Here is a 16,120-nt window from a genome sequence, read left to right as displayed (position 1 = left end):
GAGATGGTGATTGTCTCTCTTGCACCATCAGGGAAACTCCCTATGGGACCTCTTCCCCAGCTAAGTGGTGTTTCTGACAGCCTGCCAAACAGCTGTGTGTTAAGCTGTTGGGAACCTGATTTTGCTTTGAAAGGGAGTGTGTGGGGAGAGCCATCTCCGCATGCCTTCTTCCACAGCACAGTCAATCCTGATACAGCCGGGATCACTGTTTCTTTGCTCCTAATTGGATGGGCCAGCAGTTGGCGTTTCCTGTTCCCCCAGTGATCTCATCCCATGTGTGCATGCATTCCCAACCCAAACTGCATGCAGTTCTTGGGGCTGAAAAAGTTGCCTACCCCTACTCCTAGGGTCTTGGCGTTTTCACTATTTATGCTGTTTGTGAGAGTTGCCTATGCACCAGGGACATAAAGAATAGTGTGTTATTGAATATATGTATGTGAAGCGCTGAAGCCTCTCCTGCCCCCTTTTGCTGGTAATGGTCTGACATATTGGCATATGCTTGGCAGAGTGACAATGAACAGCAGAGAACTAGCAGGACAAGAGAGGGTCCTAAGCCACCGTTTCTTAATTCAGCCATTCTTCTGCTGAATTAAACTGGCTTAAATCATATTACTCCTTATTAAGAACATAAGAAGAGCCATTCTGGATCCCACCAAGGGTCCATGTAGTCCAGCATTCTGTTCACACTGTGGCCAACCAGCTGTTGACAGGAAACCCGTGAGTAGGACACTAGTGCAACAGCACCCTCCCTACTTTGTTCCCCAGCAACTGGTCTACAGAATACATAGGCATTCTGCCTATGACTATACTACCTATACTACATAGGTAGTATAGTGATCAGGACTAGTAGCCATTGATAGCCTTTTCCTCCATGGATTTGTCTAACCCCCCTTTAAAGTAATTGAAATTGGTGACCATCACTACATCTGTTTTACTCTGTGCTGTGTGAAGAAGTACTTCCTTTTATCTGTCCTGAACCTCCCACCAATCAGCTTCATGGGATGACCCCGGGTTCTAGTATTATGAGAGAGGGAGAAAAATGTCTCCCTATCCACATTCTCCATAGTATGCAAAATTCTGTACACCTCTAGCATGTCTTCCCTTACTCGCCTTTTTCCCCAAGCTAAACAGTCCCAATGCCCCGTAAACAACAATGCCCCAACCACTGATGCCGAACAAGCTGAGGTTGATCGGTTCTATGAAGACCTACAACACCTTCTAGAACTAACACCAAAAAAGATGTCCTCTTCATCATAGGGGATTGGAATGCTAAAGTAGGAAGTCAAGAAATCACCGGGATAACAGGCAAGCATGGCCTTGCTGTACAAAATGAAGCAGGGCAAAAGCTAATAGAGTTTTGCCAAGAGAACACGCTGATCATAGCAAACACTCTTTTCCAACAGCACAAGAGGTGACTCTACACATGGACATCACCAGATGGTCAATATCAAAATCAGATTGATTATTGCAGCCAAAGATGGAGAAGCTCTATACAATCAGTAAAAACAAGACCTGGAGCTGACTGTGGCTTAGATCATGAGCTTCTTGTTGCAAAATTTCGGCTTAAATTGAAGAACGTCGGGAAAACCACTAAACCATTCAGGTATGACCTAAATCATATCCCTTATGAATATACAGTGGAGGTGAGGAATAGATTTCAGGGATTAGACCTGATAGACAGAGTGCCTGAGAAACTATGGACGGAGGTCCGTAACATGGTTCAGGAGGCAGCAACTCAATCCATCCCAAAGAAAAAGAAATGCAAGAAAGCCAAGTGGCTGTCTGAGGAAGCTTTACAAGTAGCTGAGGAAAGAAGGGAAGCGAAATGCAAGGGAGAAAGGGGGAGATATACCCAACTGAATGCAGATTTCCAGAGAATAGCAAGGAGAGACAAGAAGGCCTTCTTAAATGAACAATGCAAAGAAATCGAGGAAAACAATAGAATGGGCAAGACTAGAGATCTCTTCAAGAAAATCGGAGATCTCAAGGGAACGTTTCGTGCAAAGACGGGCATGATAAAGGACAAAGAAGGCAGGGACCTAACAGAAGCAGATAAGATTAAGAAGAGGTGGCAAGAATACACAAAAGAACTATACAGGAAAGATCTGAATGTCCCTGATAGCCATGATAGTGCGGTCACTGAACTTGAGTCGGACATCCTCGAGAGTGAAGTCAAGTGGGCCTTAGGAAGCATTAGTAACAACAAAGCTAGTGGAGATGACAGTATTCCAGCTGAGCTATTTAAAATCCTAAAAGATGATGTTGTTGAAGTGCTGCACTCAATATGCCAACAAATTTGGAACACTCAAATTTGGCCAGAAGACTGGAAAAGGTCAGTTTACATTCCAATTCCAAAGAAGGGCAATGCCAAAGAGTGTTCAAACTACCATACAATTGCGCTCATTTCACATGCCAGCAAGGTGATGCTCAAAATCCTACAAGCTAGGCTTCAGCAGCATGTGAACCAAGAACTGCCAGAAGTACAAGCTGGGTTTCGAAGAGGCAGAGGAACTAGAGATCAAAACGCCAACATTCGCTGGATCATGGAGAAAGCAGGAGAATTCCAGAAAAAGTCTATTTCTGCTTCATTGACTATGCTAAAGCCTTTGATTGTGTGGATCACAACAAACTGTGGCAAATTCTTAAAAGAGATGGGAGTACCAGACCACCTTACCTGTCTCCTGAGAAACCTGTACGAGGGTCAAGAAGCAGCAGTAAGAACTGGACATGGAACATCCGATTGGATCAAAATTGGGAAAGGAGTACGACAAGGCTGTATATTGTTGCCCTGCTTATTTAATGTATATGCAGAGTACATCATGAGAAACGCCGGGTTGGATGAATCATAGGTCGGAATTAAGATTGCCGGGAGAATTATCAACAACCTCAGATATGCAGACGATACCACTCTAATGGCAGAAAGCGAAGAGGATCTAAAGAGCCTCTTGTTGAGGGTGAAAGTGGAGAGCGCAAAAGCTGGTTTGAAATGCAACATGAAAAAAACAAAGATCATGGCATCTGGCCCCATCACTTCCTGGCATATAGAAGGGGAAGAAATGGAGTTGCTCCAGCCCCATGATAGTGGAGTTGCTCCAGCCCCATGATCCTTTTAGTTGCCCTTTTCTGCACTTTTTCCAGCTCTACAGTATCTTTTTTTTTTAGATGTGGTGACCAGAACTGTACACAGTATTTTAAGTCTGGTTGCACCATAGATTTGTATAAGGGCAGTCTGGTACTGGCAGTTTTATTCTCAATCCCCTTCCTTATTATGCCTAACATGGAGTTTGCCTTTTTTACAGCAGCCGCACACTGGGTTGACAGTTTCATTGAGCTGTCCACCACAATCCCAAGATCTCTTTCTTGGTCAGGCACCGCTAGCTCAGATCCTATCAGGTTATACTTGAAATTGGGATTTTTTGCCCCAGCGTGCATCACTTTACTCATGCCTACATTGAACCGTATTTGCTATTTAGATTACCATTCTCCCAGTTTGGAGAGATCCTTTTGGAGTTCTTCACAATCCCTTTTTGCTTTAACCACCCTAAATAATTTGGTGTCATCTGTAAACTTGGCCACTTCACTGCTCACTCCTAATTCCAGATCATTTATGAACAAGTTGAAAAGCATTAATTAGGTGTTGTTGGATCACACGTCAGGAGGGCTACTCAGTGGGCATATATGAGCATAAGCCTCTGTTGTTGCTAAGCGTCATATGTGTAAACAGTGGGGGAGCAGGGAACTGTCTAAGAACTCAGCCTCTATAGTTTGTGGATAATACTACTTCTACCTGATAGTTGATCAGGATTACTAAGATTATCTGCAAATAATTGTAAGCATGTAGGAAAACACTATAGAAGTATTCCTTTTAGTTATTTAGTTTTTCTATTAATTCCTTCCATTTTTGCACTACCCAGAAAGTAGGTAAAGTACACAAATAACTTTGTACAGACTTGTGTATTAAACTGTTCACCAGTAAATTTTTAGCAATCAATTTTAGGAATCTTGGCACAAGTCTTTCTCAAGAGATTTTCCAAAGTTGGAACCTTATTTTTTTCAGTGCTTCGTGCTTTGCATAATGAAAATCCACAGAATTCATTTACCATTTTTTAAATGATGTGGACTTTTGTAAATAACAACAATAAGATGAATGGATTTTTAGCTACTTCTGAGGATGCCTAATGATTTCACTAAAATTGCTGTGCAAAGTTAAAAGCAAAACAAAACACCGTAGCGTTCTAGAGCTACTCTTAATGTTTACTTCACAGCATTAACACAATACTCATTAAGGCTGTTCTTTTGATTATGCCGTTAGCCCTCGGATTGCCCTTACGTTTACCTTGGCTGAGGCGTTTGCAGTTAAATGCCACTGTGAAAATTACTGGAAAACATTAACATTAACATGTTATTGTAAGCTGACATGCTGAGCCTGATGGGAAGTAAAATTTATAAATAGTCTCGTTTGTATGCATAGGCTGAAAATCTGCTGAGTTTTAGCAACTGCTACTATTATGTGGCTCATTTGATTGCTGGGGCTTGACTTTCTTTGGGGGTTATCTTCCTTTCTGTAAGTGTGAGTTAATAATTCTTGAAGAAATGCAGTAATAATGAGAGCAGATGAAATCTTGCATTGTCTAATATTTATCTGTAAACATTTCTACGAATATTGCCCCCAGAAGCATCAACATCCAGTAAGGTTTTTTATTTTGTACATAGAGGCAGGAGAGATGAAAATTATATCAATTCCATCCCTTTGGCTGCAGGAGCCAGAGCTACCCAAAATGGAAGCCAAACAACAATCTTCCCTGGTCAGACAGTAGGGTGCATCTTGTCTCTTTCCATTCCTTAGCCCAAAGATAATAGTCAATGTAATGTGTGTAAATGTTCCTTCCTAACATGAAATATGATGATTGGTCAGGTACTAAACTTGAGTCAAATGCCACCATTGGAATTTCTAAAGGGAAATATGTCTGTGCTACCCAACAGCTCATCTCTAGTTGTTGCTGCCTTCGATATCCAAGACGAAGAGGATTTAATATGTTCAAGGATATACAATTAAAAAAAAAAAATCCTTCCTGACACCAAGTCAGACACCAGTGAGTCATCAGAATAAAACCACAAGATATCCTTCATAAATTTCATTCAATTCAAGTTACCATCCAAACAAGTATATTTTCCTAACTATTTACTTTTTCTCGTATAGTTATTAAGATAAGCAAATATCCAGATCATGAAAAATAAAATTATATAGTAGCTAGGAAATTAAGAACCAAGGAAATGAATGGTTTTCATTGTGGTATATATTTCCTGAGTAAATGTTGGATACCAGATGCCACAGTTAATAACATGAGTCTTGCTGGATCAGATCAAAGATGCATCTAGTATGGTATCCAGTTTCACAGTGTAGCCACAAGCCAGGCATGAAGGCAATAACCCTCACCCACTGGGTTGTATCCAACTGAATCCCCACACCCTCAAAATCTGCTCCAGAGGGCTGGGAAACCCTCTGGAGCAATTTTCCAGTGTCATGGAGGGCTGCAGGGGAGAGGATGTCAGATTTTAACCCACTGTTTTACCCACTGTTCCCTGTGGGCCCCCCCCCCCCAAATTGGTGTTCACTGACATACTGCCTCTGAACCTGGAGCATTGCTGTTATGTTTATACCATTTCCCAGACACTTTACATGGGAGGGGCAAAGTGAATGACCTTCCACTCACCAGCTTCCTTGCTCCACAGCGTAAGTGTTTTACCTTCAACTTCAGTAGCTGAAGCTTCCTTTAGGGAGCCCTTTGTGGGTTGCAAAGAACTCTTGAGCATGTAATCAACGCATACAATCCATGTGAAGCACTGGACACAGGACTATGGGGCCTCATCATTGCCTCATGTAAATGGAGTGTACACTTTAGAGCACATCTAACATTCTTCTCCACACTGCAGGAGAAGCTTTGCAATGGTGGATGAGTTGTTTTTCAAGGAAGCTTTTTTGCCCCACCTCTCATATGATCCGTCTTCTCCTTCCTGCTGTAGCCCGTTGTACTCCTGAAAAACCGCTTCTAAGTAGGGATGTACGAGAGTTTCGTTCATGTTCACAAATTATCTGAAAATGTCATGTTCTCCAGTGGTTCCTGGGTGGGGCAGTCTATACTTTTCGGCTGCCCCATCCCAGAACCCCTGAGAATGGAAATTTAAAGTTCAAATTTTCCTTCTGCAATCCCAAATGCAAGCACAAGCAGTAGAATATTTTTCAAGAAATGTTAGTATATTCACAAACATTGCAATCATGTTCGAAAAATGCACATTTTTATGCTTTAGTTGATGGGGGGAGTGCACACTTTTGAAAAATGCACAGAAGTATGTATTTTTCCCATTGAAAATGTGCACTTTTCCCATTCAAACAAGCTGAAAAATAGATTGAAAAACAAAAATGGGAGCAATGCAAAACGAGCTTGAAAATGCATTTTGGAGAATTTGGGTGAGCTCCAAAATTGCTGGTTTTTCTATCCCTACTTCTAAGGGCTGGGGCACCCTCCAGAATGACACTGGATATGCACAGTGAACTTTTTGTCAGTGGAGAAACACCCGTGGATACACCCTAAGTCGATATTGTAGCAGTCTTCCTTTATTTGAAGCATGTTTACTTTTGAATTGTTGGAGGATTGTGACTTCTGCCACATTTTTGCTTGGCCAGACAGTTGGGCAACATCCCCAATATGTGACAATGGCAAGCAACTACTCTGTGGCATTTATTAGGTGCAAGATTCCCCAATGCATTTTAAACAGAGTTTTCAGGTGAACGGCAGTGTGAAAACTCTTTTATTTCTCCTCAAAAAGGTTTGGCTAGTTGTGTTCTTTATTTTTTAAGCTTATATACCACCTATTTCCCCAGAGGGAATTCAAGGTGAACAGACAATCGGCAATCTTTAAAGCAATCTTTAAAACCGACATTAATAAGCAATAAAAAATAAGAGTTTGTAAGAACAGCAGTTAACCATAAGGGCTAAAAACATCCAAGGACCCAAGTTTTTACATACTGCCTAAAACAGCACAGTGTCTGGCTGTGATAAATCTCTTTTGGCAGGGTATTCTACAAGGTGAGTGCAACCACAGAGATGGCTTTAGATCTTGTGGCTGGCCGCCTAACTTCATGAGGCTACGGGATCTGACATAGTGTCTCCAATTATGACTGGAGCATGTGGGGACTTACATATGGAAAAAATTGTTTTCTCACTGGATATCATTTCCATGAAGAACAAATCATCTGAGTAAATGTTGGGAATCTTGTACCTAATAAACTTGTATGGGCCCAAGTTGGCTGCCATAAGTTTACTAAATATATTATCACCATTGCTATTTTACAAATAGCCCCTCCCATTCTTGCTATAGTCTCCACCCTCCAACAGTGCTGCATTTTTCCAGCTTAATACTTACACAGTGTTTTATTTCAGCTGTTGAACATCTGTATTTTTCCAGGAAATCAAATAAATTTTCTGTGCTAAAAATGTACAGTGTAGGGTGATGTCAGTTTGCTTTTTCTCCCCTAAGAATCACTGAGCTGAACAATTATAGTATTGTTTCATTCTTCCAGCTAGGAATGTGAATATTTATATTGTATACTTGACTCCTACAAACAGGCTAGTGACTTGCAAGCAGAAGTTTTATGGTTCCAGGTTAGCTCCAATGGAGGAATGTTTAACCTCTTCTAATTCATAGAAAGACAATTACAGAAATCAGGAAACTTTTAAAATTATCTGTAGTCTAATAAGCTGTTTCTGTATGAAACTCTTTGAGGAAAAAATTGCCAACTTCCTTTTTTTTTACATACTCATGTCTTATTCTCTTGTGCTTATATTTAAATAAAGCTGTATCATCCAACTTCCATGCATACTCCGTCTATTGTGAGCTCTAAGAGAAGGAAAAAATTCACTACTTCCATAGAATTGGCTGTACCGTTAGAAAAGTTTGTTTAATAAATACAATTTTGATTTTACTGCATTTGGTCTATAATACGTATTAGTATGTCATCAGTATTGACAGACAAGGAAAACTATACCTTGGCATTGTAGTTAATTACAGATGGCATGCCAGTCAACTGACTTCCTGTTGTTTGACAACATCAAAATATTCCAAGAATGTGCTTGTTCAGATGGTAACATGCTTTTTAAAAAATTTCCTCATGGTGTCATTTGTTAGCAAGAGCAAGAGTGAGGGCAACTTGCCTCCTGCGTAGCAAAATTGTGGCCACTGGTTACCTGTTACTAATGCAGATGTTTCCAAACACAAGCGCTCGTTAGTACTAACAGCACTGCCTAGCGAGTTGCACATCAGACTAAAACTAAGGAAACCCGAATTTGAATCCTCACTCATGTATGAAGCTCATTAGGTGATATTGAGCCAGTTTCACACCCTCTTATTAACAGAGTTATTGTGAGGATAAGATGCTGGTGGTGGTGGTGGAGACTTTGCCCTGAGTTCTTTGGAAGAAGAGTGGACTAAAATGTAATAAAATATGCTTTTTGAAGTTAAACTGTTGATTATTTTTGTTCTCAATGTTATTTGTTTAAAAGCATTTTGACCCCACTGTTCAGCTCAAAAGGTTCCCAGAGTGGCTTACAGATAAATAAAACAAGACTGCCCTTGTCCTCATGCTTAGAATCTAAAAGCCATGACAGAAAAGGAAAAAGGAACGGGGAGGGGGGGAGCGCAAACAGATGCACCACTCCTTACAGTTACAATGTTTTTAAAAACACCAGCTGGCAAAAAACAATTCAGGAAGAGGAGGCGTCAAAGGGTAGTATCCAGTAGGGGCCCATGTGAGTGCAGCTAGCCCCACTGGCCCGGTCTGCATGTGCCCAACTGCGATATAGTGCCTCCGGGCTTAAGCCCTGCTGCGAATGAAAACACTGGTTTCTCAAAGGGGCGGATGATGCCCCTTCCAGAAAATAATGTTTTCATCAGGGCTTGCCGCTGGTAGCACTATATCGCAGCCATGCGAGGGCCTGTGCTGGTGAGGCTAGGCTTGTGTCGACCCTATTGGATGCTACCCAAAGTCACCTAGGCTTCCAGCAGAATAAATGGAATGGCTCTGCTTCTCATCTTATCCTCTGCTGCTGGCAGGTGACAGTTCTGATGGAGCTGGTCTCAGCAGAGCCAATGGACTGCTCCTCCCCGCTATCTCTCCCTCTGCTACAGCCTGATGCAATGGCTGCTGCTAGATCACATTTTAGGGAAAGGAAGAGCGAAAGGCAGCTAGTCTCTCAGCAGAGTGGATGGAATCTTCCTCTGCTGCAGGGTTATCTTTTTGTAAACCTGGAATAATTTTGCTGCATGTCAAGCTGCAATTGGGGACCTGTTTATGTGTGTCCTCCACTGCAAATGGGTATGTAGCTGGGTGCAGGACGGGAATATGGAATTTGTAAGTGTCACCTACCATTGGTGTCTGCAGTCCAGAGAGAAGGGATCAGGTACTGACAAGGCTTGGCGGATGCTGGGCATGAGTCATAAGAACATAAGAAGAGCCCTGCTGCATCAGACCAATGGCCTATCTAGTCCGGCATTTTGTTCACCCAGATGCCCATAGGAAGCCCACATGCAGGACATGTGTGCAGCAGCACCCTCCTGTTCATGTTCCCCAGCAACTGGCATACAGAGGCATACTGCCCCTATACTAGAGGTAATATATAGCCATCATGCCTAGTAGCCATTGCAGGTCATATGACCAGTGCCCCAGGAGTACTCGTCAACTTGGAAGCTGCCAATCACTGGGGCTCCAGGAATGAGATTGGAGAGGAGTTGACAAAAAACCTGCCAGGATTTAAACCACACTAGGGAGGATAGATGGGAGACTGAAGAAAGAACAAGAGGAGGAGATGAAAGCAGGAGTACAGAAGGTCAGAAATAACAGAGTGAGTGAAGCCCCAGAAGAACAGCCGGAAGGAAACCCGCAGGGAGAAACAAGGAGTTGAAGGGAAGACAAGGGAACAGGTGGTAGAAGAGGACGGAAACAGGTGAGCCTGGAATACAGGAAGAAACCAGGTGAGATAAGAGTGGGAGGGGATAGGAGAGCTCAAGGGAAATTAGGCAGGGGAAGTATTGTGAGGGAGGGGCTCAACACTGACCTACAAACTTCCCTGATGGAGAGACAGAGAGGAGACAGAGCAGAGGCAGGGGACTGAAGAGAAAAGGTGCAGGAAGGGCCAGGGAAGATCTATATGAGAGTGGGGAAGAGGGCAGAGTGAGATATAAGGAGGAGAAGAGAGTGAGGAGTGAAAGTGGAGTTGGATAGGGGAAAAGGCTTTCGAGACTGCAAGGATCCAATAAATAGTGGTGGCAGCACCTTTGGTATAACTGACCATAGCCCCCTCCCATGTGGCATCAGAAAACCATCTGTCCACATCTACCTGTCAGACATTACTGAGTCCCAGGGACAAGGGCATAGGCTACAGTTCCTGAAGCCAGACCCTAATTCTATTTGCAATCATTTTCATAGTAGCACTTACCCCAGTGCATCCTTGAGCATCCGTTGAGGTCACCTGACTAATTACCTGGACTGCATCATCAACTATCTTCTCTCCTGAAGACTATCAAGTGATTGGGACTTATCAGGAGCGAGGTGTAGCTACCTGGAAGCTGTAAATAAAAAGGTGGAAATACCTTTGCCCCAAAGGTTGCTAGTGTGGTGTATGAACATGGAAGTGATGTAGCAAGGAGGGTTTGAGGTGCCCCTGTCCCTGGAAACATGCACAATAAGCTACAATTTAAATGAAGAAAATGGATGCCAGTTCATAATGTGAATTTATTAAATTAAACAAATGTTTATGAGAAAGCTTTCTTTTCTAAAAACTGGTTCGCAAAAAACTTGCATTTTTAAAAAACTTGGGAGTCACATATCTGTGGCTGAAGGCGATACTAATGTTCAACTTTTTATGAAACAATTTTCTTTCTGTGCTCGGTATTTTGCATTTAAATAGGCATTGAGTAATATGAATTTTTGAACAGGGTCACTGTAAACAATGTTAGTCTAGCAGAGGTTCTTCGTGGAAACTTGCCTCCAGCATATCATAGATGAAAATAGAGGCACTTCTGTGTACTTGTAATATCTCTCTTCTCACTCCAGCTATCACTGCCTGAGTGCCCCTTCATACTTTTACATGTTGCTGAAGGCTACTCTCTGGTTAGTGTGTGCTGTTTTTCTATGCTTAAGTAGACTTGCACCCATGGCATGTTAAAAAGGACTCCTGTATATGACTGGGACTTGGGGAGGAGGTGGTAATACAGATGGTAGTACTAGTAACTGATCTCTGCATACACTGTAATTGTACCTCTTAACCAGGTATAGTATCAGTTTTTGGTACTTGTCCCTGGTAAATCTTTATCACTGTTCTACCTTTGGGAGAGATATTTGGGATGCCTCTTTAAAAGTAGTGTGTGTGTGTGTGTGTGTGTGTGTGAGTGAGAGAGAGAGAGAGAGCGAGAGCGAGCGAGTGTGTTTGTGTGGAGATTCAGACTTCAGCCCCCTCTTCTGTCTGTCTAGACATAACTGAGTGGGGGAACTGCATCTTGAGTCTAGTCACTAGACTCTAGTGCATATACTGGTAAACGTATGCAGATGGACACACAATACCAGCGGACTGCTTCTCTTCCATCTTTTCTTCCACCTAAATCACCTTTCCACTTCATAAATTTTGCTGAATGAGTTTGAGCCCAGACAGTTTTTAAGTATAATAGGATCCACTGCAAGATTAAGCTGCTAATATGTTCATGGTGTGTTTTTTAAGGAAACTGCTGTGGTCAGTTTACTAACATACCTGGCTTCATAGTCCTGTGCTAGGTAGACTATTACACAGTAATGGAGACAACATCCATCAGGGGGAGCTGAAAGATTGGAGGTGCTCTGGCAGTGGCTCTTGGTATAAGGGTAGGTCTTACAAATACACGTGTCTCGATTTTATCACTGAAATGCTGGAGAGAATGCCTGTGTGATTGAGGGTGTAGTCCTATCACTTGCAACCTCAGTGATGGGAAGCTCCTGAACTCAGAGGCATCCAATCATTGAGTGTAGGGCAGGAGGAGTGGCGGAGGTGATCTTCACCTTGCCATCCTACTGCTCTGCAGATTTCACTACCAAAGCTGGCTTCAGCGGGGGAGGGAAGAAGGCTGGCAAAGGCTCAGGATAACTGCTATCCTGGGCTCTCCGGTCTGTTCCCTGCCCACTGGAGCAGCCACTTTTCCCTCTCTCCAAGGTCGGGTTTCCATCCTTGGAGAGGCAGCCGGTGTGGTTCTTTCCACGTCAGCTGCAAGGGGTCAGGTTTGGGTGTCAGATCTCTGACTCCCCCTTCTGAGGTCGGAGCGGAATCTGACCTATCCTGTGGTCCCTGGGCCACTCACCAAATATCAGAGCATTCATATTGTTTCAGGTGAGGTACCTGATTGCTCTCTTTAAAAAGTTGGAGAGGAGAAAACTCAGAAATATTCCCTTGTACTTGGATCATATGTGTATTTCATTCCTGGTACCTCACCTGAAACAATATGAATGCTTTGATATTTGGTCTTGTAATGTGGATCATTAGGGTGGGGTAATACCTGCCAAGCAAAGAGAGAAAGAGGTGTGCCTACATGCTTTCTCAGTGTGTGAATCCTATGGATCCAATTAATGGCATGCAAGATGCCAGTATAGATTCTGGCTTGTCTGATAAAGCACTTTGAATACCTACCTAGCAGCTACTTTAGCATATGGAAGATAGAAAGGCAGCACCAACACCCAGTGGACAGATAATAACTACAACAAAGAGTAGTGCATCTGATGAAATGGACAGTGACCATGAAAGCTTATGCCAGAATAAAATTGTTAGTCTTTAAGGTGACACAAGACTCCTTCTTGCTTTTGTTGTAAAAGACTAGCACAGCTACCCCTCCAATAATAATGAGAGACTCTAGGGGCAACAGATATTCGCTTAAGATTGACCAAGATATGGGAAGAGAACAGGCTTGATCAGGAGTAGCAAAAATAGAAGGCTAATTGGTAATAGAAGGTATATAAAGAGGACACAATAGTGGTTCCTGAATGGCTTTATGTATATGTAGGGTTTGAGGGTGTGTTTGAGGGAGGTGATTATGAATGATAGGTTGCAAAAGACATAGAGAGTGGCAAGGCAGAAGGCGGAAACGTGTGATCCAACAGGAAGTCACAGTTTCTTTTAGATGCCAAAACTGTTCTGCCATGGTCATAATTTCATAGAAGAAATAAATCTTGAGAACAAACACATATCATGGTTTATGTTTCCTCTTACTATTTAATGTTCAGTGAACTAGGAAACCAGTTTCTGTTTTTTGTGGTTTATTTGTTACTTAAAACTGTCATTCCTGGTGGCTTATCCATGTACACTCACCATTTTAGGTTTCTAACTTTTGGTGAGGAAACTACAAATCTCAATTTCAGTATGGTCTTGTTAGTGTTTTTAGAAAATGATGCTCACTCAGTCTGGATAGCACAGCTGAAAGAAGACACTGTTATTTTCAAAAGTCAAACTGAAGCCTACCATGATTCACAAAAACACATTTGTTCTTTTTCCAAGTATGCTGAGCAAATATGGATCTTATTTACACATCCATCAACAAGTTGTCGTTTTAGTTAAATTGATTTTTTTTTTAAATGGTGTTTAGAAGACATTACTCTTTTTGAAAACCATTGCACTCCAAGGAGGGTATATGAAGCTTTTAATTTTGAGTAAGTGCTTATATGACTTTGGGCTGGTGCAGACATAGAATGTGACTGGGGCTTAGGAATAGGGCCTTCCGAACTTTTGTAATCTCCCTTCTCACCCGTAAATTCCCAACAACCCCCTCTAACCAGGTTTGGTGTTCTGTGTGAGGATTGCCAAAACCAGATATACTCCTCAATTCTCTTTGAGAACCTGGAGAGGAAGAGCAGATCTTTTTAACGTTCTAGCGCTCTGTTCCTATATCATGGTTACAATGAATGTCTGATTTGGGCCTCAGTAATATTGTTAAACTGATATTACTTCCAAAATAGAAGGGACTAACCGGAAATAATGGCAACATGTCTCCCTGTGGTTTCCCTTATTTCTGGATTTGTACTTTAGCATGAACACATAAGTATGAGAAGCAATTCCTAATCCCTTTCCCACAAGGTATTATGTTTCGTGTAGTTCTGTACTCCCTTTGCATACTATGTCATCTATGTTGTTTACTTTGGAGATTTACTGGTAGATAATGGAATCTTCACACTTCCTCTTGATTTAAGATCTTAAGAATTACAACTTATCTTGTATATAAGATAAAATATGAACTTTTAGATGCAGTTCTTGAAGCTGTTTTTTGAACAAATTGCATTATATTATGTATGCTGGAATTTATATTTTCTTTCATATTCAGGAATGCTCACCCTTTAAAACACATATGAGGGATGGTCCATTCATCACTTGCATGTGGAGAATTTGTGCAAAAATGCATGCACTCTTCCTTTTTGATAGGATGCGTGTGTGTATTTTGTACATGAGTGTGCATGTCCAAGTATGAAAATGAAGTGAAGCTGGCCTTCGTTGCCCTTAGGAGAGTCCATATATATCCAAATATGACTCCTATAATTTTCATTGGAGAAAAGGTATCATATTAATACAGATAATCCCAAATAACTTCATAAAAGCTACTCCCCCAGGAGATAATTTATTTTATACAAATGACATATTCAGAGTGGCTGTCCTGGTAAATATAGTACATTTGTTTCTGGTGTAAGTTATCTTGATGCGATAGAAGGCTGTCTTTATAATTTTGATATTATGGAAAGTGAATGCTGTTGAAAAGTATGCTCAATGAAGTGTGCATTAGTGGAAGACACAGTACAATGACTAAGGATGTATCTTTAGACTTAACGCAGAGCCAACAAGCTCTTTCTGTACAAGTTGTAGAGGGTCATTCTGCAGGTGGCTCGGCACTTTTCCCCATAGAGCTATTTTTGAGCAAAGCCAAAAGCTGAGGAACTGGATATTTGGAAAATATTATCACAGCAGTCTGCAACTTTTTTTTAATTTAGGTCTTTCACTTGCTGCATTCCTACTTGGACTCCAAACACAGGGCTAATTCAGACTTTCTGCAAGGCCTGAGCAACATCATCACTTGTATTGAAGCCAAGCTGTGGTTGGCTAAGAGGTAGGTTAAAAACACAAACTTATCACAGGTTGATAATGGATTGTATGGTTGAAATGTCTGTGCAGGCAAGTGACATAACCCTAGCCAGTATTATGAAGAACTTTTATTTCAATCAGCAAACCATTTTTTGTGCTGCTTCTTTCAAAGTATGGAAAAAAGTGTTACGGTCATGAACTTCTGCTGTTTTTCAAACACTTCACTTCTACTGCCATGTCAAATAGCTGATTTTCATTTATGTGAATGAAGATGTGTTTGGTTTTTTTTCTTCTTTTTTTATAAATTCAAAATAAGGCCAAGCTTCTCTTTCAGAAGCCAGAGGAGAGATGAAATTCCAGTACTTAGAAGAGCCAAAATAGACTGAAGTATGACAGCTAACAGATATGATGACAGTTTCAGGATACAGTCCTATAGCCGCCTTGAGTGTCATTGTTCTTGGTAGAATGGTGGGGCTCAAATAAATAAACTAATGGAGGAAGCAATCCTATGGCCGCTAGTCAGTGGCTAGACGGCCACAAGATATGTGGGTTTCCAGGAATTGACTCCTCCCCCCTTCTGCGCTACCTCTCATGCAGCTCAGAATGGCTCTGTGCTCGGAAGAGAAGTGTGGAGTGGCCAAAATGAGGCGTTCCAGGGTAGGGAAGGTGGAAATGCCGGTACGAGACATCCTATGCGTCGTCCAGCAGCCTCCTCCCCTGCTCTGCCTTCCTGTGGCTAGACAGCCGATATCGGCTGTCTAGCCACAAAGGCCGGATGGCTGAAGCGCAGAGGGGGCGATCCCCTCTGTGCTTCTCCTGCCCGGCATTGGATAGGTGGTCACCTCCGAATTCGGAGGTGGCTGCCTATCCCCATAGGATTGCGCCCTAACTAACTAAAACTAACAAACAGACATTTACCTGGGAGTAAGGCCCATTGAATTCAGTAGGATTTCTTCTAAGTAGAGATGCATAGGATTGCAGTG

The 16,120-nt window shown here is 42.0% G+C and overlaps 1 protein-coding gene across 16 annotated transcripts in view; it reads left to right on the top strand.

Annotated features, from left to right (window-relative positions):
• THADA (THADA armadillo repeat containing) overlaps nt 1-16,120 on the top strand; it is a 229,432-nt gene that overhangs the window by 146,653 nt on the left and 66,659 nt on the right. For all 16 annotated transcript variants that reach the window (XM_084828934.1, XM_084828927.1, XM_084828928.1 and 13 more), the window contains one exon: nt 15,047-15,162. In XM_084828934.1, the coding sequence (XP_084685060.1) occupies nt 15,047-15,162 (116 nt within the window). The remainder of the gene's footprint in view (nt 1-15,046; nt 15,163-16,120) is intronic.

This window comes from Heloderma suspectum, chromosome 1, assembly GCF_057233095.1.
Source record: "Heloderma suspectum isolate Gila_16-S chromosome 1, 16-S_ref, whole genome shotgun sequence".
NCBI lineage: Eukaryota > Metazoa > Chordata > Lepidosauria > Squamata > Helodermatidae > Heloderma > Heloderma suspectum.
Note: the sequence above shows the minus strand (reverse complement) of the source record. Positions and strands in the feature narration are given on the sequence as shown.